We start from the raw sequence: 24,631 nt of genomic DNA, 5'->3' as shown, positions 1-24,631 counted from the left end.
TATATATATATATATATATATATATATATATATATATATATCGAACGATACAACTTGGTGTATTGCTCAATATGCTCATACCATACCATAAAAAACAAAGCTCGATAGATCCCATACGAAATAAAAAACCTTGATCTTAATAGTACCATTACCTATAGTACCATTAACAAAATGCCCATTGGATCTTGATCATCCTAACCTCCCGTACCAAGCTAAAAAATATTCAGAGAGATTCGGGTCTCATTATTATACAAACAACAATTTCTCTGACAAAGGCTTGAATTATTGGAAAATCTGCGCAAAAACAATGTTAGATCGAAAGACACAAATTACAATTATGATGTACATCTATTTACAGATGAAAAAGGAAGCAGAAAAGGATGTAGTAGGTCTCAGTCACATATGAAACTTAGTGTTGTTATTTACGTTAGCCATCCATATTCGAACTGTGCGGTCATCGCTTGCTGATGCCAGCATACGAGGCTTTGCAGGGTTCCAGCTCACGCAGTTCACAGTCATCGAATGGCCAGTTAGGATCTTTATCGGCGTTTCACGGTGTCGCTGCCATATATAGATCTGAAGAAGATGCATTCATGTCAAAACAAATCAAGAAACATAAAACCTTCATATAACCTTCAATCTCAATGATGAAACATAAAACGATCATGACTCCAGCTTTTTAATCAGTCTAACCTTACAAATAACTCTTGCATTGATTTAAACCAAAAAATAAACATTTCCAAAAAGTAGACAACTTTAGTTGTGCTTTCAAGAAGCAATTGATCCTTATATGATCATGTTTCATCTCCACATATTGTACTTTTTTTAATGGCAACAAACCAATCTGTTTTCAGCTGATAATTGGTATGGTAACATTCAGTCCATCAAATTTTGTAACCAGACAAGAATATTGTATCCACTTCATCTTAATAATCAAGCCCCACAGATGAAAATAAAAAAATACTGCATACTGCACTGAATAGGTGTGTACCATTAACACAGAAAGAGCTTTAGATCTTAATGTACATTGTCCGATTTCTTTAGCTTCAAGTTCTAGCATAATCTTGGATATGTTATTACTACACACAAAAAGGAAAGAAAGAAATATCTGTTTAGTGTTGCAAGAACATACATGAACCAGATGTCTTAAAGACCATGTTCCAAGGAATCGAAACAAGCAGTATGTGTGATGTAGAGCAAAATTACAACTACATTGACATCAAAGAAGTGATGCAAATCTGATTTTGTATATCATATTTCTCCAATAATTAAATCGTTGCCTCAAATTAAAGCTTGAAATCTGTTGGGTTTTTCTTTCTTTTTGTTGATGACCAATTATACCTCTTTTTTAAGGGCAGGAACCTTATTATTCTCATTATTGTGCCTTACTACAACTAATTGCTAATTAATATTTGCAAATTTCTTCTGATCTTTTTCTTTTTTACATTTAGGTTAAGAGATCTGATTTTTTCCATTTAAGAACCACTAAAAGAACAGCTACCATAACAATAGAAAAAGAGACTGTCCAAGGGACTTTATATTGCATTAGCATGATTGGTCATTCTATTTAAACGTAAACAGAAAAATCCTCCTTACAAATCTATATGCCCATGTATGTGACAATCTAGAATCTAAGCACAGACACAGCGACACGTCATTTTAAAAAAAATTAGGACACATATTTTTTAATATATATATATATATATATATATATATATATATATATATATATATATATATATATATATATATATATATATATATATATATTATTCGATTAACACTAATATTCGATTAACATAAGTTTTGTAGTATTTATACTTAAATTTTATAGACTCAACAATGTGAACAGATATTACGATTTCTACCGTTGGAAGCCTAGAATCCCTTATTACCACTGACATTCTAATCCTGTTATAGGATTCGCATTCTGCTATCGGTGACTAAGGGTCGCAATTTAACATAATCTCTAGGTTCCGTAAGAAATCTTCAAACTCCCAAGATTTCATGCCTCTACTCCCATGCAAGCACTAGACCACTATTCCCAGTGCTCCAAGCTTATAGGCTATATATATACATATTCCAGCTATAATTTCTCTTGAGGTTTTGTACTATTAAGTCACTTGGTGTGTTGTTCTTGGTATGTAAATAACAATTTCTCTTGAGCTTTCGTACTGCTATGTCACTTGGAGTGTTGTTCTTGGTGTGTAAATAACATCTAGTATACATAAAATGCTAGTATTCCTAACTTTTCTAGAGACTAATGTAGCAAATCGATGAATTATCACGCTTCACATCTTTCTCTCCCACGCTTGACATCTTGCTCTTTCCTTGAATTGCAATTCAGGAAGAAGGGAGAAGAAATGTTAACATGCTAATCATTGCCTAAACCCACCACTCGCCTTTGACCATCAAATGGGCCCCACGTGGACCCTCATCCATTGAACTAATCCAAGTCTCTTACCCCTTGCACCGATTACGAATAAAATAAAAAAAATACTTACCTCGACAATGTGACTCCACTAGACCTAATGACAATGCGGTCATTTTCTCCATCACCCTCGAAGGGACATGGGCCTAGCATAAAGTTGCTACCTCGATACCGTAGGCTCGCATGCACATCATGTGAGCGAGGAAGGATGCGAGAGAGATGAGGAAGGGCGTGGACCAATGGGAGAGAGTTATCCTGACACGAATATGCATGTCCAAAATTAAAATAAATAAATAAATAACAAACACGTGTCTGGCCATGTCGGTGGCATATCTGTGTCCAACACGGATATGCCCACCAAATTAACGTGTCTGTGCTTCTTAGTCTAGAATATATATCATTAATTTAGGTGTTGCTAGTTGCCACAATACACACCTTGTACATACCATACAGATGGATATCCAATAGATACAAGGCCTGAATCCATGACATGGATTATTCTAGCATGTTAAATTAACACACCAATATGATATATGGGACGTGTAATATGTACCATGTTACAATATCTCAGCTAAAGGGGCACAGCAAAAGACTATAACCTTTAACCTTCATTTTTGTATGTATGTAAATGACTCCCCAAAATGTTGTAAGAGTTCCATTTATTCCTAATACAGCGGAGGAAATGACACCATTTTCTAACAGTTAATAGAAACTCCATCATGCTACTTATCAAGTTATCATGTAGGTATCTCATGCTCCAAAGTGAAGTAATAAAAAAAAAATCCAAAGAGGGACCTTGTTTATGCTTGCTCCCCTTCCCTTAGTCCTTAAGATCATTCTAAATGTTTCATATTCACCTCCTTTAAATTTGAAAAATCTAATAGTAGTTGCAAATCACTTGCATGAGCCATCAGAATTTATCGACTTCATTTGGCTCTACGAGGAAGTGTTGGCTTTCTTAAGTAGGCACAACCAAGCTTTAGAAGTTATCCTCATGCATGAATGTTGAGGCCAGTGCGTTGAGCTTCCACTTGCCATTAAAATTATAAAGAGAACTTAGGAGAGGGAGAGAATGCTATTGCAAAGAATATTGCACTTAGAGACCTTATGAGAGTATTATGATTGCTTAATGAATTGGAGTGAGAAGGAATGAGAAGCTTAGGAGGTATTTATAGATATTTTGAGATTGTTTCTTCCCAAAATACCCCCCAACTAGCTGCTATTTAGTAATTGGAAAGGTTTCGATTCCAAATCTGTGCAGTTGGAACCAAAACCAAACCGCCCAAGCCTGATTCTAGTTTGGTTCCGAACCAATAAACTGCTAGGCTAATTCAATTCTGATTCTAACCAGGTTGGGTTCCGGTTCAATTCCAATTTGAAGTGAACTTTAGTCAAGCCTAGTAGACTTGCTCCCGGTTCGGTTTGAATTAGGACCGAACCGAAATCGAATAGGGCTTCGGTTTTGATTACATTCCGAATTGACATACTGCCAAGCCGAATCCAATCTAGTTCGATTCTAGGTCGAACCAAACCATGGTCATGCCTAAAGACCTAGTGCCAATTCAACTTGAACCTGGACCGAATCGGCTTGTAACCCAAACCAAACCGGCTTAGCAGTTAGCCTAAACAATTACAAAAAGAAAAAAATGGCCAACGATCAAAATTGACCGTTGATCGAATGTTTTGGCGACCCAACGGATCAGGCTAAGGCCCAACACCAACTGTTAGAAGCATCAAGGGCAAGTGACTAATTTGCCCCTTCTAATAACCAAATAAACACTATTTAAAGGGGCATTTGGTTATTTTATAATTTAAAATATAAAAATAGGAAAAAAAGGATAAATTTGCCCTTTCAAATAATGCCGACAAACTATTGTATTTTTTATCCATAGTTGTGCAAGCTGATTTTAGAGAGAGAAGCTCCGTTAGGGTGTTCTACCACCTTCATAGCCGTCAGCGGTTCATCACTACCAACAAAGCCTTGCCCCGCTTATGGTGCTACAAAAGGCCAGGCTGCACCCACTCTCTTGAGGGCGTCAAGAGTCATCATTGAGAAACCTAACTCGTCTCCTCACATAGCGATGCATAGTCCTAACATAGAGAACTCCTCGGAGGGCAAGCTTCTCCTTGAGCATCCTCTTCACTCGTGATCTCTTCCACGAAGGGATCGACGATGTTACGTGTGGACAACCTGCATTGCATCCAATGGTGTTGCCTCCCCCTATAAATCCTGATCTGGTCATGATTAGAAGTCTAATTGCTTCTTCCCACATCGACATCCCTCCCACGATATGCTCTTTTTCCTTGCTAGAGCTTTCATTTGGTGTTGGAGCCTCGCCGACGATCAACAGATTAGTAATCCCAATGAATCTCGACATTTCAAGCATGATCTCCTCCTTAATCTCATGAGCGATTGCTCTCCCTAGATTGCATGCATTTCCTTGGAGACGGGTGCGTTACCACCCCCGAATTCCACACGTGATATGGATCCTTTCCCCTGCTGACTGATCTATAGTGTCAAAAGTCTAGCGTAGGTCCCCTCCCCCCCTTCAATCACCAAGTTCAAGAGAATGTTAATGTGGCACCGAATGCTTCCCCCTTGGATCCTAATGTTGCTATGAAGTTGTTCACCTATTGCACATGGGATACGGGGTGTTTAGGTGGCCAAGACCTCTTCCAATATCATTCCTCTTGTAAAAAAGACTAGTATGCCCGAGAATAAGCCTTGGAGTTCTTTGTTTGCAATCTTTATCTTGCGCTAAAAACTACACTCTTCCACTAGGAACCTATATTATCAAATGAATGCACTCTTAAAATTAAAACGATTTAGGAGGAAATACTCAAGGGAGAAGAGTACTTGAAGAACTCTCTAATCGATTAATTTGTTGGTTCATGTCCACCCTTTCATGTTATAAGAAGTTAAGTAAATACTATCGAGAAATAGTTAGATCTCTTGATGTCTTCTCCTAGGAAGTAGGCTTCTTTATATTCAGATTTAGCAATCAAGAGGATCTCACCAAAGTTATGAAGTCTGAACCATGGTACATTCACAATAGACTCCTTATTCTTCATCCCTGGGACCATGATACTCGTTTGGAGAAAATTGATAATTTGCTATTCCTTTTTGGGTAAAACTCTACAACCTCCCCCTTTTCAAGTGGACTCTCAAATTTCTCAGTTTCATTGCTAGTGGCATTGGCAAACCCCTTTTCATGTCACAAGCTTCCCCCTTTTCATATTACAAGCTTGTAATATTGCTTATTAGTTAATCTATAAATAGGTGTTTGGCAATGCCACTAATAATAGAATTGAGAAATTTGAGAGTCCATATGAAAAGGGTGAGATTGTAGAATTTCACCCAAAGAGGAATAATTCAAAAAATTGATTTTCTCCAAACGAGTGTCATGATCCCAAGGACGAAGAATGAGTTTATTGTGAATGTTAGTCCGAACTCTGACTCTTGTGAGATCTTCCTTATTGCTAAATATTGATAGAAAGAAACCCACTTCCAAAGAGAAGACATCAAGGGATCCAATAGGTTCCAGATAGTATTTACTCGGCTTCTGACAACATGAAATGATGATCGTGAACTAACAAAGTATCCAATCAAAGAGTTCTTTCCGTACTCCTCTCCTTTGAGTATTTCCTCCTCGATCGCTTTAATTTTAAGAGTGCCTTCATTTGAGAATATTGGTTCCTCGTAGAAGAGAGTAGTTTTTAGCGCAAGATAAAGATGCAAAAAAAGAACTCAAAGGCTTATTCCTGAGCATACTAGCCCTTTTTGTAAGATGGGCAATATTGAAAGAGGTCTAGGCCACCTTAACACCCTTCATCCCATGTGCAACGAGTGAACACTTCGCAACAATATTAGGATCCAAGGGGGAAGCATTCGATGCCACACCATCATTCGCTTGAACTTGTTGATTGGAGGAGAGGAGGGGACCCATGCTAGACTTTTGACACTGTGAATTGGTCAACGAGAGAAGGGTTCACGTCAATTATGGAATTTGAGGGTGGTAACGCACCCGTCTCCGAGGAAGGAAACACGCATGACTTAGGAGGAGCAATCATGCACAAGATTGTGGAGGAGATCATGCTTGAAACGTCGAGATTTATCAAGACTCCCGCGTCAGCCGTCGACAAGGCTCCAACACTAAAGGAAAGCTCTAGTAAGGAAAAAGAGCACATCGTGGAAGGGATGTTGATGTGGGAAGAAGCGATCGGACTTCTAACCGCAAGTAGGTCAAGATTTGTAGGGGGAGGCGACACCGTTGGATGTGATGCAACATCCGCAGGATGATGGTTGTCCATATGTAACACCACAGATCTCTCCGCACAAAAGATTGCAACTGAAGAGGATGCAAAAGGAGATGCTTGCCCTCTTGACGAGTCCTCTATGTTAGGACTATGTATTGCCAAGTCAAAAGACGAGGCAAATTTCTTAATGACTCTTAACGCCCTTGAGAGAGTGGTGATAGCCTGTGCTTCTGAGCACCATAAGTGGGGTAATGCTTTGCCGTCAATGATGAACCACAAACAGCCATGAAGGAGGAAAAAACTATAGCAAAGCTTCTCTCTCTAAAATTAGCTTATGCATTATGGATTAAAAATACAATAATTTGTCAGCATTATTTTCAAAAATAATTTGAATTGAAAATGACCATTATGACAATGAAAACTAAATTGGTACATTATTTTCTAGATATTCTACCTATTTTCCATGTTGCTTTTGTTTTGATCCTCGTAGAGTCGATGGTTTGCATGATTATTTAAGAATTTATTTGATCGTTTATATTTAGATCTCAATATTGGTGAAAAAAATGATGAAAAGTTAAAAAAAAATATCATAAACTTATATGACCATTATAGTGCAACTTATAATAGACAACAAGCTACCTCCCAATCTTCTCAATCTATGGATCAAGTTAGTAATTAAAGTAGTAGAATTAGTAGAGGGGAGAAATTATTATTGCAAAGATAAAAGAATCCAAGTAAATAATCAAGCTCGAATTCCCAACTTGATACTAATATAATAAATTCTTTTGAGTTTGGTAATAGCACTATAGGTAGGATTTCCACTTTTCAATGGTGGGTACACCATTCAACAACCTTCCAAATTTTAGCCATCATTGCAAGACAAATATTAGCAAATCTGATGTCAACGATAGCTGCGGAGCAAGCTTTCAACACGAGGGGCGTATCCTGGATTATACTCATTCAAGTATGAGCCCTGAATCAGCTAACGCCTAAGCATGCATTTATTATTGGACCAAGGAGGAGCAATGAAGCCAAGTGATCATCCATGAAGACAATGAAGACTTATTTGATCTATCAACGAAAGGAATAATCAAGACATTCGAGACTAGCAATGATTGATGTTTTTATTTTTTTTATCTACTTTTATGTTATTATGTGTAGCCTAAGCATGTGTTTATTACTAGACCAAGGAGGAGCAATGGAGCCAAGTGATCATACACAAAGACAATAAAGACTTATTTGATCTATCAATGAAAGGAATGATCAGGAAATCCAACACTAGTAATGATTGATGTTTTTATTTTTTTATCTATTTTTATGTTATTATGTGTATAGAAATAAATCCGATTTTCAAAGTGGCACTTTAATCAAAATTTTAAAATAAAATTATGATCCTTTTGTTACTTAAAATTATTTTTAATTACAAATTAAATTTTTTTAAAATAAAAATGTAGAATCAGAGCTACTCGAATCCGACTCCCAAAACCTTGGAATCGAAACTGCCGGTTTTGTAATCGAAGTCAGACGCAGGTGGACCAATGTGGGGGCCCGAGCGGCTGATTGGTGGCAATGGGCTGTGGGTGTCTAAGGAGGAGGGATAATGTGAGAGAGATTGACGAACAAACCTTACGTGAGAAAGATTGAGAAAGAGGCGACGTGATAATCCTAAATAGAAAAAAAGCTGACCTTCACTAAACCACTCGAAAAGGGTTGATCAGGAGTTCAGGACCATCCGAAAAGGGCTGATTCATGTGCCAGTTCACCATCGAGCTAGCATCAAATACTGCTCAGCATACACTGGTCCAAGTATTATTTGGAACCATGGCAAGAACAATGATCTAGGTAACTCGTGCTACACGTCACTCAACAGTGGTACAGTACCATGCCCATGCCGAGGCATCTCTATAATCAGGGCAGTTTGTGTGCTTCTTAATATCATACATGTGGCTGAGAGGCATACAGTAGACAGTACAGAAGTACATAACTTTGTTATGCTGCACTGCCACAGAAAAAAAAACATGTGGCAAATATCAGCAGCAGCAAGAAACATTAACATATGCAAGAACCATTTTTACAGGTCAGGTAAGCATTAACTCATACTAAAGATTGGAAAACAGCAAATATCAACTATGCTGCCTGTACATGTTCCTGTTAAAAAAGTTTACTAGCAGAAAATGTTTCCAACCAAGTATGCAAATTAAAACATGATAAAAAAAACATGGAACAGCCAATAATCTTATCAAGAAACAAAAGGAAAGGATGCAACTCCCAAGATTCAGTTCTAGATTTATATCCAACCATAAACATCAACTCTTATCTCAAGATATATAATAAAAATATGATCAGAGCAGTAATAAAGTTGAACTGTAATATGAAATTAGTCTTGAATGAATAATAAATATAGCAAGTGCACATGCAGTGGGGCATTAAAAAAATCTGAAAACAAGTATATTAGGTTCTACAAGTTCGCACATTAAAAATATCTAATATTTTTAGAAACTCTTTTAAAGGTCTCTTTCTATGCTTTAGGCACTGCTTAGAGAGCTATCAAGCTTCATAAACTCTTCCCTACAAAATTTGCATTAAATCTATATAAACTTGGGAGCTAGAATATTAGCATTGCCATTAAGAAACTAAAAGAAGAATTATAAACATAAATCTAGGTCACCACCAAGAAGAACCAATAGTTCAAGATTCATTATTAGTATTCTGTACAAAACTAATGCAAATTAAAATGGCATAACAACCTAAAAGGTACAGTAGGATAACAAAACATATTAACATCCATATATATTAAAAATATGGTTGCACTAATGAGAAAAATAACTGATGCAAGCATTAAAATTTAAAAGAACAATAATGTTAAAAGAAACATCACCTGTGAATCCTCACTACCACTGGCAATGAATAAAGAATTTGATCCACCAAAACATGACCGAATTACATACTTTCCCTGCTTGTGCCCTCTAAATTTATCTGGCAAGCTTGAGCTCACATTAATATTCCATAAATGGATCTCCTCACTGTTTAAATTGACAATCAAAAACTGTCCATCACTTGAAAGAGAGAGTGAGGTTATAGAGTGTTCTTCGTGTATTTTCCATTCATTTCCTCTATGGAAATCACGTATTAAAATTTCTTTGTTGGAGCATATACTGATCAAACACCGCCCATCAGGTGTCACAGCAAGATCAGTAACTTTTGGCATCCTCTCTCCCTCCCAAACTTCCAGCTCATTTCCCTCTAAATCACATGTGAAGATTCGATTATCAGGCTCCCAGCTGCCACAAACTATCTTCTCAGATTCTGGAAACCATGCACATGAGCTGATGATACGATTTGCTCCACCAGTAAATGTGAATTTGCACATGCCATCACAAACATCCCATAACTTTAGGGCTTCTCCATTACCACAAGTAAGTAACATTCTATCATTTGGGCTCCATGCTAGAAAAGATATAGGTTTCATGTGGCCCTCCAGAACATGCCTTAATGATATACTGTCATCTTTGTTCACCTATAATTTGTTGAAAAATGAAAAAAAATCAAATATTTGTTCTTTGTTATCACCAATGCTATTTCCTTTTAAACCTTTGTCTATGATAAAAAACCATTCATATAAAATCAAATTTACAGAGCACCTTCAAATGCTAAATAACTATTGAAGACAATTTTTCATGAGATTCGTTGCACTTGAACAAACTAATTAAATATAGCACACAAGTTAGAGACTATTTCATCAAGACAAACCAAATGAGAAGCCGCTGCCTTCCATCTAAATAATAAAAATATTAAATCTATAAGAAGTCAGTTTTATAAAGTTATCAGAAAAAAATTTTGTTAAATTTTACTAGATTTAGTTAACATGGTCTCCAATCTAAATATTAGCATAGTTATTAAATTTAGTTCCAAATATTTTATGCGGCCCCTCAATATACTTTCCCTCTTAAAGGATGATTAGACACTTTAATACACAGATGAAACCAGCCTCGCGTATGTGTGCATATTACATAACAGTACCTGCAGCTGCATCTGATGTTAGGGGTCATGCTCAATATGATCCTTGAATAATTTTACAGAAACATAACTAAACAATATCTGTTAAGGTTGAAAAAAAATCAAGAAGTATAATTGGATTAGCTAGACTCCAGTAACATAAACTTGAATGAGCTGATCTTTTTTTTTTTGAACCTACATAGTTTCTATTGTGCATAAGTTTCTACAAAATAATCTTTTTCTTACCAAGTAAAACTAATACAACACAAACAATTCAAGAATCCTAACAATCTATCACTAAATACAGATAATAAAAGATTGTAAGGGAAAGCACTATAGTATTTGTTACATACTAGTTGCAAAGTCATACCGCCCATATGATGGCAGTGCAATCACGAGAGGACGATGCCAAGTAATCCCCGTTATGTGAAAACTGAACAAACCAAACTTCATTTTTGTGGTCATATAATATCTGCACATATGGAAAATGTAATACACCTGTTTCAAACTTATCAAAAGATATTAAACTGTTACAAGAATGACAGAATGTATTCTTTCTTCTAGTCTTGCAAAGTTAAAATTTACAATCATAAGAAGAACAGACTTTCTTTCCTTCAAAAATACTCTAAAAAAAGGTGAGTTATATAAGAAATCAATTATTTCCTTGATATTGAAAACAGCATAATGGTTCTCACCAAGGGGAAGAAGGAACTTGATTTCTTTCCCAAAATGAAAATGTGCTCAGGTTGACCCAGGAATGAATATTTAACAACCAAAATACAAGTACATTGGCTCCATGACCACTCTAATACTAATTGCAAAACATTTGTGCATAAAAAAAATCTGATATGGTATTTTCTTTTGCATGATATAAAATGCAAGGCATAACTTTCCATGCTATACCATCTTTTGATGTAGATAGGCATCTCATCAGTAGGCATCAGAACTAAGAATAGAATAGAAACAACTCTAAAAGGCCTCCTTAGACTCCATGATAATTGTACCAAGAAACAAAGTATAAAGTGGAGTATGAGCAAGTTCACAACAATAAAAAATTTAGAGAAATTCTTCTCTCTCATATGTGTCAGCAAATGAAAGATTGATCATTTGCCACCAAAACAAATAATCACTTGCTTATCTTAAAAAGATCTGTTCAGAACTATCCTTTATATATCAAACAAATCTGAGGATATTCTAAATCCTGAATCTCAGTTTAAATTCCTGAAGAAACTCTTGGATCTCGAAGTTAGTTGTAAACAGTTAATTATGCTCCTTATTATTGCAATTCTAGAGTAAACTGAATGAGCTACTTGTAAACAATTGTATATATTTAACCTTGCAGGGAAAATTTTTTAACCATTTTAATGAGACCAACTCATGTGGCATGTTTTGTAAATTCATAGTGCTATATCCATCGTTGCAAGTTAACATAACTAAACTCTCCTTCAAACATATCAAATTTGCAAACAAACAAAAGGCCCTACAGTACAAACTACAAATTAGAACTAAAACGATCCCCAACCTTTACCACATTATATAAAATAACAATCTAATTGATAATGAGCAAATCGAAGGTAAAATAGTAAATGTAAAATGCACTATTCGTATGTAAAATTGTTTACTAGGTTCATAATTGAAATCAAAGAGTCTATTTCAAAGATTATTTCTAGAACTATCGTACCAATGTTTTCGCTCATTCTCATAAGGGCTAGTTCAGATTGAACATAAATTTTCTAACAAAATAGTCGCACTATGACTACTAAAAAATGATTAACACCAATAATTTGAGATGAATATATATATATATATATATATATATATATATATATATATATATATATATATATATATATATATATATATATATATATATATATATATATATATATATATATATATATATCAACAACACCATGATGGACTTCAGCATCTATAATGATGACTTCCATAAAGATGACTATTGTGATTCATGGTGCCCATAAGCAAGGTAACATATGCCACTTGTACTGATTCGTACGAGTATATATATATACTGATCCAATAGCCAACCAGAGTGTAGAACAGCTGATTTCAGTCGTTTGGTACCAACATGGGCGATACCACACAGTCAGTTCACAGTACCAGGCTTACCCTGTGGTGAACAGTCTGGAACCAGGTAGTAAGTTAATCACTCAGTCTCTATAATCTTTCTTTGTAGTTTTTAACAAATGAGCAATGGCTATTATTTTTATTCTTTGATTCTGGCATTCTCTCTCTTTCTTACATGATCTTTCTCCTCTCACTTGATCTCTCTTTCCCCCCTCATTTGTCGCCTCCTCCGCTTCGCTGTCACATCGTTGCATCATTGCTGCCACATCCTCTGTCCCGTAGCACACTGTTGTCGCCTTCACCACCTCGTCTACATCACCATTCCTTCCTCTTAGTGATATGCCTTTTCCTCTGCCACCTCCTCCTCCTTCGCTTTCTCTTCATCCTTCGCCTCTTCCTATTCCTCCTCCTCCTCCTGCTAGTCCATCTTTTCCCTGCTGCCTCCGCCTTTGCTTTCTCCTCATCCTTTGCCTCTTCCTATTCCTCCTACTAGTCCATCTTTTCTTCTATTACTTCCTCCTTTGTCTTTTCCTTTTCCTTATCTGCCCCCCCCTCCTCTTATGACTTCTTTTCAACTTGTTCTTCTTTTGCCTCCTCCTCCTCCTCCTCCACTCCTCTCTCTCTCCCCTCCAGTATGTACTGACATATATCGGGTGTCACTATGTCAATGCGTTCTGGTCCAACTATTGATCGGCATTGGCACTGAACCAAAGATTTTAAACTCTTCTCATAAGGATGGCTTCCATGAAGAACTCTGTAGCTTCTTTTCAATCTAAAATAACTTAAAATAATTCCAAAGGAATGGAGAAGGAAACTAGCTACACAAATCATAATGCCACTAATGTGGCTGTATTATTATTTTCAGCTAGTTGCAGTCAATCGTCTGTATTCAACCTCATTCAGCATTTAGTGGATATGTTTTCTTAGTCAAACTAACACGATCAGCTCATCGAATAAGTTATGCCGGATTAACTGAAGTGTCACAGAAATTAAAGGTTCTGGTGGAAACTGAAACAGTTGTCAGCAGTCATTGGTATAACATTAACAAGGGTGATTGCCTCATGTAACAAGTTCCCTACCAAATTCAGAGTATCGTTTCCATTTCCTGCAAGTGGAATGCGTTTGGCCTTCAAGCATACCCAATTTATGAGTGAAGCAAATACTTAGGCACATTACATAAAAAAAAATGAACTCCAGTTATAACAAGTCTTAAAAGATAGCTCTTCAACATGACGGATTATAGTAAAAGGGATACAAGCAACCTGGCTGCACTTGGAAGGGATTTGTTCTTGGCTGCATTTGTGATCCTCATACAGAGTTACCTCGCCAGGAGAGTTGTGGTAAAAGCAGGACGCAATCTGCTTGAGAACAGTCATCTCCACGAGATGCTCCAACCTGGCACTAGGCACCCGCACCCACGGCGGCAGTACCTCAACCAAATCCAGCAGCAACCCCAATCTCCTGCGGACCCGGTCCTCCACATTAACAATACCCTCCGACGAAATGAGCAACCTTGCCAGCCCATGAACCCTCTGCCGGTCCATATCCAGCGGCGCAATCCGCTCCGACAGCACGTCCCTAGCCATCAAGAACCCATCCTTCAACCCCAAGAGTTCCAAGAAGTGCTCCTTCCACACCAGAAAAGCCGCAGCGGCCCTGGCTCCGCAATCCATATCCTCGATAGACTCGATCGTGGCGATGCAGTCGTCCCACCGGCCCGCCATGACGTCAAGGAAAAGCGCGGTGTACTCCGGCGAGTCAAGCGAGACCCCGGACTCCGATTCCAGCGTCGCGGCGGCTCGGCGGTACCCGAGGGAGTAGAGGCACTGCACGATGATCCTCACGAACTCGGTCCTCCGTTCGCCGAGCACCCGACGAGGAACCTCGCGCGATTTGGCGTCCGTAAGCGATCTGGGATCTGGATTCTCATTAGCCTCCATTCGTCCTGCAAATTCGCCAGTTTGGAGGGGCTTAGGGTTTGGGAAGCAACACTACAAAAGAGAGAGACCTCGGAAGGCTTGCTTGATAGACTAAACAAAGAAGAAGAAGAAGAAGAAGAAGAGAGGCTTGAAAGTCCACAGCAGTGGCTTTGGGGGGAAGAGGAGAAGACGAGATCCAACGATGGCTTGCGAAATGCCAAACCTTTTTTAGCGGACAGAAGAAAGGAATAAGAAATCGGATAAATTAACAAGCCGAAGAGGCGGATTGTTGTTTGAGCTCCAACGTGCACCTTCGCTGTCCCTACCCGTTCCCGACCACGCCCGCTTCTGCGCCGATTTGCATGCGGGACCCACGAGAAAATGGTTGTTTCTCCGGCTATCAGACGGGTAGAATTCGGGGTAGTTACTCATGGAGCAGGAAAAGTGGTGTTGTGGGCGGATCGTTGGCAGATCGCAGCCGCCGGATGAGGATGATGTCGAGTGGTGGGAGGACAAGGCATGAACAGTTTTCTTTCCCCATTCTAGATTGAGCCTCCGGTTATTGGACCGAATGATGGGCGTCACGCAAGGAGAGGATGGCCGCGGCGGAGGATGTTGGGGTGGTTGCTCGCGTGCCAACGGCCGTTGATGGGGTTCACTGGAATTCCCCCGGCACTCTGTTTTGCTGTGTGGGATTCCGTCCTCGGCACGCGCATGTCCTTTTCTTGATCACTAGGCTGCAGGGGTTGTGAAGACATCGTTCAACAGGGTAAGTCACGCTGCCCGTTGTTCAGTTTGATTGATGCGGTTGATGACAAACATGGTTGTATTATTTTGGTATGATTATTTTGTGACAAAAATATTAGGGTGATTTTCTAGGAAAATCCTCTTATTTTTTTATTTTTCGAGATCATATCTCTCATTTTCATATTTTCCAAAGAGAATTTTTTTCTTGTATAAAAAATGAATATATCTTTAAAAAGGAGGGTTTCTCATTGTAGTCTAATTTAAGTTAAACTGTTTCAATATCATATTATTTTTTATTAGTGCTACAACGGTTTTGGTTTATGAAGTTCTTGATTATTAAATCAAAAATCCTATTGCTTAATTCAAAATTATTATAATTTATTTTCTAAAACCAGTTATAAAGTTTTTTTTTTAAATGCAGTGAACCATCACAAATTACTATTATAAAATTCAAAAACATTGTTACTCATTCTTTCACCATAAATTATCACAGATATTATAAGATTTTCTAAAATATTTAGAACTAAATTTAAGACAAATTTATCAAATTAAACTTTTATCATATTTTATGTTGAAATATGTCAAACACTCGTAATATTCATCTAATTCCATTCTGATTCTCATATTAGTTATTTTATAATATCTAAAGATCAATAGTAAATTGATAATTATGGTTGGTGAGGATTTTAATTAATTGAAACTAATTTATAGTATTATCAATTAAAAAAATTTATAGTGTTTTTAATTAAACCAATTTGTCACTGTATCTTGAGTCAATGTCACAAACACTATAAATTCATTCAAAAATATTATAGCCAAGGTTTTTCTATTATTATTATTATTAAATAAAATAAATAAATAAATATTGTAATATTTCAAAATATATATTCCTAAAGTAAGGTTATATAAAAACATAAAAGTTTTTCATCCTTTATTTTGAAATATGTTAAGAGTTCTTAATCTTTATTCAAAATTACTTTAAAACACTCATCAAAAATATTTATGAAACCTTAATGCATATAATAATGTTAAAAATTAAGGTTTGTGAGAATTTGAATAAATTAATATTATGTTACGATGCTTTTGGACATGGTTATAGTGTATTTAACTCAGTAACAAAACGTATAATTAAAAAATACTGATTTCATTGAACCAATTGGTTTAACACCAAATACATTTAATTGGCTCGGACTACTTGGGATTCGATGGAAACTCAAAAAATAAAACTATCAATTGTCAATGAGGATATTTTTATTATTTTATAAAATTGAGACTCTCTTAAGACATTTAAAAAATGAAGGGCTTTTTTCATAACAAAATCAAAATCAAAATTTGAGGCTTTTTTCATGGAATCGTCTGTTTTATTATGTATTTTGTAGGCAAAATTACATATTGATCGATCATCCATCTAATGATATATATATATATATATATATATATATATATATATGAAAATTAGATAATGTATACGTTAAATTCAAATTTAGAGAGGTGAATGCGAATGTGATATATAGATAGATATATGATGTGGGAGAATATTTCATGTCAGTAGATGTCCATGCTATTTCAAAACTTAGATGGTTTAGTGTTCTTACTCTAAGTAAGTGTTAATCTCCGTAATTTATATCCATTTCGAATCAGTCGATACTGGTTCAAATACGTGAAAAGGAGAACGTAAGTGGATGAAGTGTAGGACGAATATGGATTCAAATGGATGCCAATGAATTAAAAAAGAAAAACACAAGAAACAAATTTGATTCTATCAATCATTTTTCTTAGATAGAAAAGATTAAAATAAATATTAAAAACATAACAAGCATGAGAATAACAATTGTTAAACATAACAATCAACTGGACAATAACTTTTGACCATTATAGATACATTAATACACTTGGTTATCAGGTTTTGTTCAAGTAAACTTTAGAATGCTAGTCGAATCGTTCGGCTTTAACTTTGTTTTACAAATTAGTTAGAATCAAACTCAAAAACCTTTTAAGATTCGTAGGCAATTGTTGTACAGCATTTTCTTGCCATGGATTTGACATTGTCGGATTAATGAGATAAACCATACAATATGTAATGAGATAACTCGTAAGATAGAACATTCTGAACATGAAGCCAGTTTTGACATGCAACCTAATCTGCAAGTGCTACGTTTTCGAACTTTCAAGTCATGCCACACTCCGGATCCGATCCGTTAAAGCCGACATGCCAAGGTGAGGCGCTGCATCCGCTAATAAGCACATCAGCTCGATCCAAAAGAGGAGTTGTCGAGACCTCTCAATTGAGCACCAACCGGTGGAGCATTTCTTCGAGCACGTGATCGGCGGGGTTTGTATCCACGAAGATGTTGGAAAGCTTCTTCTCGGCCAGGCCAAGGCAAGGCGGGGCCCCCGAGGCCGTACCGCCCGTTACCCTCCTCTCCGGTCCTCCTTCCTGGTCTCCCTCTATTTCCTCACTTCCTCTCTACACCCTTTTCCTTCTTTAAGAACCTGACCCCATCTCTGGATTCTCGTTGCTCACATAAATATGCATTTCCTTTCATAAAAGGAATCAGTGGGAAGACGTCTCTTCTGTTTCAATTCGCTATCAACCGCGCATCGGAGACAAATGGCGATGTGGTTTTCATCTGTAACAAGAGGAGATTAGAGTACAAGCCACCCTTTCTTTCACAGGCATTCTCTCTCAGCCTGTCTTTCATTGTTTCCATTTGGATTCTGAAAACTAGGCCGTTTTGTATTCTGTTCATTATTTCTTTTCTTCTGATCTCTTGAGATTCACTTTCTTTCTTCTTTTTCAGGACATCGATCCAGCTGCTGAATTGCTTGAAAGGATACAAATGAAGTAAGATATTCTAATCCACAGATGTTTCCTCTTTTTATCGCGATTTCACATTTTTTATTCTTTTTGACTTAATAGAATGGGCATCTTAATCTAATGATAAATAGGTATATATACGTGCATGTAGCTACTGGAAAAAGTTATAAAATCTAGTCGAGCTTGTGCTGTGGTTGACCAACTTTGGGCAGTATGGATTCTTTTAGTTACTTACCTATTTCTATATGTAAATGTAACAAGATAATTGTAAACGTAAAATTTTTATTTTGTGTTTTTTGGATTAGAACTTAATTATTCATTTGGAGGAATTATCTTACACATGAATGGGAAAATTGGTTAATGCACTGTGAGCTCAAAATTGGCTCGTCCTGGAATTTGGCAGCAGAAGATATGCCACATCTTATGGTAAATTGACTAACCTAGATGAGCAAGGCAATGTTGATTGTAGAACAAAGTTTGTTGGTTGACATTAAATGTTTGTATTGCATCTACAACGACTTTTTTAATTTGGAGGAGCATATGGTTGTGATATGACCAAATTATGAGATATGAATCTCATGTCTTGTGACAGTACTCAGGTATCTGGTTAACTTTCACCTGAAGTTTCTGAATACTGGAAAGTTGGTTACTGTGAATTTTACTTTAGATATTAATTTAGACATGTACTTGCGAACACAATCTTGATCTCGTTAACTTTGGCAACATAAAAAGGGGGAAGAAAAAAGAAAAAAGGATAGAGCATTCTTGACTTCTTCCATGGTGTTGTAAATAAGACAAAATTCTTCAATGACACAATTTGTACAGCATTAATTTGGAAGGATACATGGGAATTTCACTTTAATAGAAATGAATTATAGAGCCGAACAGCTGATAAAAAAATTTTAAGACAAATTATAATGAAAAGGATGTAGTAAGATTTGGATCAGGAAGGTTTCATATTTCTTGAACCATTTCCATCTCCACTGTAAATGCAATGGTTTTGCAATCAAAATAAGCTGACATGTGAAGAAGATTCTAGTATAGATAACTATCCAACTGAAGATTCACTAAGAAGATACAATGGAGTTATGGAGACATATACAAGAATAATAACTAAAAAAACTATGACTCCTATGCTTTAATGCTGAGAGAATGTGACATATTGGAATTTGAGCAAATAAGAGGCCTGGAACAGTAAAAAAGGTTTACCTGAATTCTCTTTAATTGTGTCGAAACATCACCTTGAGTCCACTCATATCTTTTTGGAACTTCATCATCACATTAATAGCTTCTCGCATCCAGTAGTGGAAAACTTAAACATCATTATTCATTGTTAAAAGTAGCCATCGGTTTCACCTGGCAAGGAATTTAATTTCACCCGGACCAGTCCATATACTGACCAGTGTTTACCAGTTCAAGTGTGAACCGAGATGTAGATGCCCCATTTCAGACGGTTTATTATATTTTTAAATAGTACGTCTGGCTGTTTTAATAGAGAACTGGATTGATAGTTTTTGCCCTGTAATGCTTTCAATTCCTCAGAAGACATCTTCCCTCCACATCAAAGCCTGACCGTCGATGCCCACCTACTGCTGCCCATCCACCTATCACTCATAGCCCAGCACACTCTATGCTCTAGTACCTCTCCTCTTCCTCCACCACCTTTTTTTCCTTCTCCTACTTCAATGCGTGCTCTCCTCCTCCTCCTCCGCCTCCTCCTCTTTCCTTCCTTCTTCCTTCTTTGACCTCCCCTTGAAGTTAAACGGTACCACGGTATACGACAGCATACTATGTGTCAGTATGTCGGCATGGGTCAGACCCACTCTAGTTCAGCCATTGACCAGTACATGTCCGGTTACCAAAATTTCGTTCCTTGTCACACAATTTTGTCAAAAATACTAGGCACTATAAGGCACTGAGGCTTCTTATTGTCTAAGGTGATAGGTGCTTAGCTTCTTAGGTGCCTGCCCAAGTGAATCAAGGCACTTATTTTAATAAAATTATGAAAATATAACAGTATAGACTATAGATAGTGATTAAAATAAAAAACATCAATCAAAATACAAGTTTTATATCATAACATATGCAAGATGATTACCATCAAAGCACCAAATTACACAAGTTTAACTGTCTATATAGCATTCAATCAACAAAATGATAATTTAATTATTCATATCTAAATAACAAAACAAAAGAAATGAAACCATATATCAATCCAAGAGCTTTAATGATCATCAAGATCCACCAGATCATCATCAACATCATTTGTGATCTTGGCTCATCTACTTACATCCTTCAGACTCTTCTATTTCGTCAAATCAACTTTCTCCTCTTTAGCATTTCTTGACAATATTGGTTTTACCTTACTTTGATTCTAAACCCTGAAAAATAACATCCCCAGCTGAAGTTTCTCTTGTTCGGGGAAGAGATGCGACCTCCCAATAGCAGGATAAAAGATAATTATTTTTTTTTGCTGAAAAGATAGAAAAAAACTATGGAAAGGATGTCAAGGAGACTTGCAAGGCCTTTATTTAATTTCTAATTATAGGCTATTATAAAGAAAAAAAATAGACTATTCTTTCAATATGTTGCTGTTCTTCATTGTTTCTTTGTGGTTGAATTGTGTTTGACCCTTTATTTTGGGCAGTTGCACATCACGGGAAAGTGGAGGAAGCATTAGCCTCTTTAGGAGGGTCCAAACATGAATTTTTAATCCATTTGCTCTTCATGAAGGGTTACTAACCTTTCTTGATGTGGACTAAGAGATGTGACTTGTGATCCTCATAAAGATAGGAATCGTCGTACTCTTTTGCCATCTTCGACCCCAGTGGAACCTCATGACTCATCTGGACTGAGAAACAGGGAGGTCCATGTGGAGGCAGCTCTTGGTCTGGGACTGGCCCACTTACCTGCATTGTAACGAGACATTTGTAGGAGACATGCTTCAGATGGCATGGAAAACTTTTTCAAATTTGGCTTGTTAGTCAATAGAAAGAACCTACATTAACATAATCTTGAAAGGAAAGTAACAGATTAAGTTTAAACTTCCATCTGCTTGTAGGTACATTGAAGACTATGAGGGAATCACAAAGTATTTTGCAGCATTTCATCTGTACAAGAGCTTTCCTACTGCAATAATCATTGATGATTTTGGAGATCTGTTTATTGATAGGTAGTTTTTCTTTTTACTTGGTTTTGTTTCTGCATTCAATTGTGAAAGAAACTAATCGCTGTTGCTGTTGTGCATTGTACGTATATGTTACTGGTTATCTTCTAATATATAAGTCAGATAACTTGTTCATGCAAAATCAGGTGGCTTTCTTCTTTGGATCAATGGGCCAATTCATGTGTATGCTTCTAGTTAAGACTTATTGAGCTATAACCTGTGACTAAATGGATTATATCATGAATACAAATAGTGATATATATTTTTTTTCACTTTGTGTTGTATCTGCATTAAATTGTGAAAGAAACCCACCAATGCTGCGGTCGAGTGTAGTAGCAGTTACCTTCTAATATAAGTCAGATACCTTGTTCATGCAAAATCAGGTGGATTTCTTCTTTGGATCAACCGACCAATTCATGTGTATGCTTCTAATTAGGACTTATGAGCTATGAACTGTGAATAAATGGATTATACCATGAATTTAAATAGTGCAACTAAATAAATAACGAGGGGTTTAAATAGACTTGCCTTCTATTTCACAGCAGCAATTTGTGATCACAATGAACTTCCTAAAATATTTATCGATTTTCTTCCCTTACCTATGTTATACAGTCATAGTTTAGTAAACAGATTTTCTTTATATAATTGTAATGCCTTGTTTCTGTGGATTTTCATTCATTGCTTATTATTTTTCTCCTTTTAATGCACCAACATGTAGTATGTTTATTGAATTTTCAGGAGTTGTCAACATAAATATGGCAATGCAAGGGGTAGAGATCTTGCCATGGCTCGAACTATGGCCTTATGCCAAGATGCTATAGCTTATGCGAAGTAAGAAATGCTTCAAGCACAAATTTTTATTTGATAATTCAGGCAAAGTTCTAGATTTCATTTGATGAGAAAACCTTATAGCATTTTTATTTTCTGGTATTGTGCAAGTTCAAATATTTACAATAGCATCTTATTTGTTTTCTATCTAGCCAAAAACAGCAAGCCCAAAGATTGTGCAACCTTTTACTTGCTGATACACACCAAGGAGACAGCCCAAGATTGTTATTCATTTATAAGAGATGGGTTCAGTGCATCTTGACAATTCAGGGTATTTTTCTATGGAACATTGGTCATAATTGAAAAACTCTTTTGAATAAGAAATGTGGATTTCTTATCGTGCTTAGATGAGATATATTATTCTTTTTTTTGTTACTGATTGTTTATTCTTAATAATGAGCAGTGCTGAAGAATCACTAATAATTAAACTGCATCATGTTGGTTTGTTGTATTCGGTGATATCTAAGGTTTTATCATGAATGCCAAGGTTAATGGTTTAGATGGTCCAGTTGGATGCCTAGGAAAAATTTCTGAAATATAATATTTAAATGCAATATTTTATTCAAGTAAATATATATAGTCCCACAAAACTATGTACGATAAAAGAATATGCAATTCAATTAAAGATTAGTCACTTTTTTGTACATGTTATGAAAAGGAGCAACATGAAAATAAGTTTTTATAAATTTATTTTGGAAATAATTAAACAAGAGAATTACATATAACATGAATTCATACTTCTCACTGAGTGCAAAAGATGAGTGACTTAAATTGCAAAAGTTGATTGAATAGCGTAAACATCATAATAGTTTAGCAAGAACTAATAATGTGCTACAATTTGACCATGATTTGATGTAAGTGAATAGTTGAGGTGCGTGTACGCAGGACGCATATGATGTATGAACTTCATATAAATGGTTTAATGTTTATTAAAGGTGTAATATATGATATGTGATCTTTTGTGGAGAAAGCAGTCACTTACCTAATTAAGCATTAGTTTCTTGCAGAAGTGGCCGGTTGATTGCAACATAAGTGATCAGGTAACTGTTTTGCCTAAAAATGAGGAAACCACTAGGTGCCTAGGCACGATTGTCAAGCCTGTAAAAATTTCTCCATGCTTGACCTTTGTACACCATCTGACTTTTAACAAGAATCGTAAACTGAAGAAATTACATCTCTTTTCTGGTCTTTCATTTTTTCCCCTTCTGTTCTTACAAAAGTTATCCCATCAAAACTTTCCTCAGAAGCTTCTTTATCTGATTGGCTAACACAAATTTGTAACTTCAGCAATTTCAGACAAGGTGTAAAAAATAACATGACTTGAACTATTAGCTACTGTTTGTTGCATGTGATATTTTGTGTTCTGTACAATATGTTTTAGTAATCAAATGTGGTCTTGGATTAATGAGTTAATAGTCTAGCTAGAAATCTTTTGCAAGTCCAGATGCAGTATTCTCTGTTGTTCACTGCTAGATGCCCATCCAACTAGGTTGAGCTGCAATTTTGGAAATTTCATGCAAAAGCCAATTTCAACCTATCACCTGACTGGTTTCATTAATTTACTAAATTCCAGGTTTAAGCAATTTAATCATGCAAGCATTTTAGTCTGATAGCACAATTATTTGTATCCTTTTTTTAACAGGTGATATATCTGGTTCTTTCATTTTGAAGTATAGCAGCATCTCAGGCAATCACCTGGCTAAAACGAGAACTGCCAAATACTCCATTGCACTTCAGTCTCTTTTACTGGAGGTTTTTGAAAGCTGATGTGATTTTGGCTGGTTTTATGATGAGATGTAATTAAATGAAAGCCTGTTTTTATTTTAGTAAATCTGCAAATTTAGTTCATTGAAGGTAAACACGATGTTTTATCTTTCCTTATGTATCATGCCCTGCAATGGTCAATATATTTCTGCATCTGGCTGAATTCTTAACACTTATGAAAAAATATATACAATCAGCTCTTGAGCCTCTGAGCTTAATTAATGCTGTGGTGGTCTGTCTTCTTATATGGGGGATGATCATTCTTGCTTGAACAACTTGCAATGATCGCAAGTGCCTTCTTTCCCTGCAATAATAATCTGTTTCAACTTCAAGGATGCCTTGAATGGATTTCATGGTCCTCGTGACAATGGAGTGCAATGACTGATGTTGATAAAGCCATTCAATTTCTCACACTTTTGGCAAAGTGTCTCCGAGTTCGGACGAAAGTTGTGGAAGCATAGTTGTAGATTTGGGTATGCAACTATTACTGCTATACTTTTCTTTTCGGTTTAAGATCTGTTTGCTTGCATGTGATTGATAATCTGTGTAAATAGAGATGCATTGTAAGTGATGACTCTGTATCTAAAGATGTTTTTCAGCCGTCTGGCTGTCTGCAA

At 36.3% G+C, this 24,631-nt stretch overlaps 2 protein-coding genes across 3 annotated transcripts; one reads left to right on the top strand and one right to left on the bottom strand.

Moving 5' to 3' along the window:
- Positions 1-261: 261 nt before the first annotated feature.
- LOC135649814 (WD repeat-containing protein WDS homolog) lies at positions 262-14,933 on the bottom strand. Its single transcript, XM_065168659.1, has 4 exons — positions 14,035-14,933; positions 11,055-11,156; positions 9,567-10,205; positions 262-576 (listed from the first exon to the last, which is right to left on the bottom strand). The coding sequence occupies exons 1-4, from the start codon at positions 14,710-14,712 to the stop codon at positions 397-399; spliced, it is 1,599 nt and encodes a 532-aa protein (XP_065024731.1). The 5' UTR covers positions 14,713-14,933; the 3' UTR covers positions 262-396.
- A 2,730-nt stretch (positions 14,934-17,663) lies between these two features.
- On the top strand, positions 17,664-24,236 carry LOC135649273 (uncharacterized). 2 transcript variants are annotated; one of them, XM_065167481.1, is made up of 7 exons: positions 17,667-17,878; positions 17,997-18,114; positions 18,240-18,283; positions 21,318-21,428; positions 22,161-22,253; positions 22,403-22,521; positions 23,893-24,236. In XM_065167481.1, exons 1-7 carry the CDS (start codon positions 17,787-17,789, stop codon positions 24,015-24,017), a joined length of 702 nt encoding a protein of 233 aa, XP_065023553.1. In that variant the 5' UTR covers positions 17,667-17,786; the 3' UTR covers positions 24,018-24,236. The 2 variants fall into 2 exon arrangements, with proteins under 2 accessions (XP_065023554.1, XP_065023553.1); XM_065167482.1 differs by lacking the exon at positions 21,318-21,428 and having other exon boundaries at positions 17,664-17,878.
- The last annotated feature ends 395 nt before the right edge of the window (positions 24,237-24,631 follow it).

Source organism: Musa acuminata, chromosome BXJ3-9, assembly GCF_036884655.1.
Source record: "Musa acuminata AAA Group cultivar baxijiao chromosome BXJ3-9, Cavendish_Baxijiao_AAA, whole genome shotgun sequence".
NCBI classification, from domain to species: Eukaryota; Viridiplantae; Streptophyta; class Magnoliopsida; order Zingiberales; family Musaceae; genus Musa; species Musa acuminata.
The sequence above is the reverse complement of the archived record's forward strand: the minus strand, read 5'-3'. Positions and strand labels throughout refer to the sequence as shown.

Excerpts from the sequence above, each read along its gene's own strand:
- LOC135649273 (XM_065167481.1), top strand. The coding sequence starts at position 17,787 with ATGTTGGAAAGCTTCTTCTCGGCCAGGCCAAGGCAAGGCGGGGCCCCC. Across the intron at positions 17,879-17,996 it reads CTCTCCGGTCCTCCTTCCTG|TGGGAAGACGTCTCTTCTGT; the intron begins GTCTCCCTCTAT and ends AAAAGGAATCAG. Across the intron at positions 21,429-22,160 it reads GGAGATCTGTTTATTGATAG|GAGTTGTCAACATAAATATG; the intron begins GTAGTTTTTCTT and ends TTGAATTTTCAG.
- LOC135649814 (XM_065168659.1), bottom strand. The coding sequence starts at position 14,712 with ATGGAGGCTAATGAGAATCCAGATCCCAGATCGCTTACGGACGCCAAA. Across the intron at positions 10,206-11,054 it reads GCACTGCCATCATATGGGCG|GTGAACAAAGATGACAGTAT; the intron begins GTATGACTTTGC and ends AACAAATTATAG. Across the intron at positions 577-9,566 it reads GTGGTAGTGAGGATTCACAG|ATCTATATATGGCAGCGACA; the intron begins GTGATGTTTCTT and ends CATCTTCTTCAG.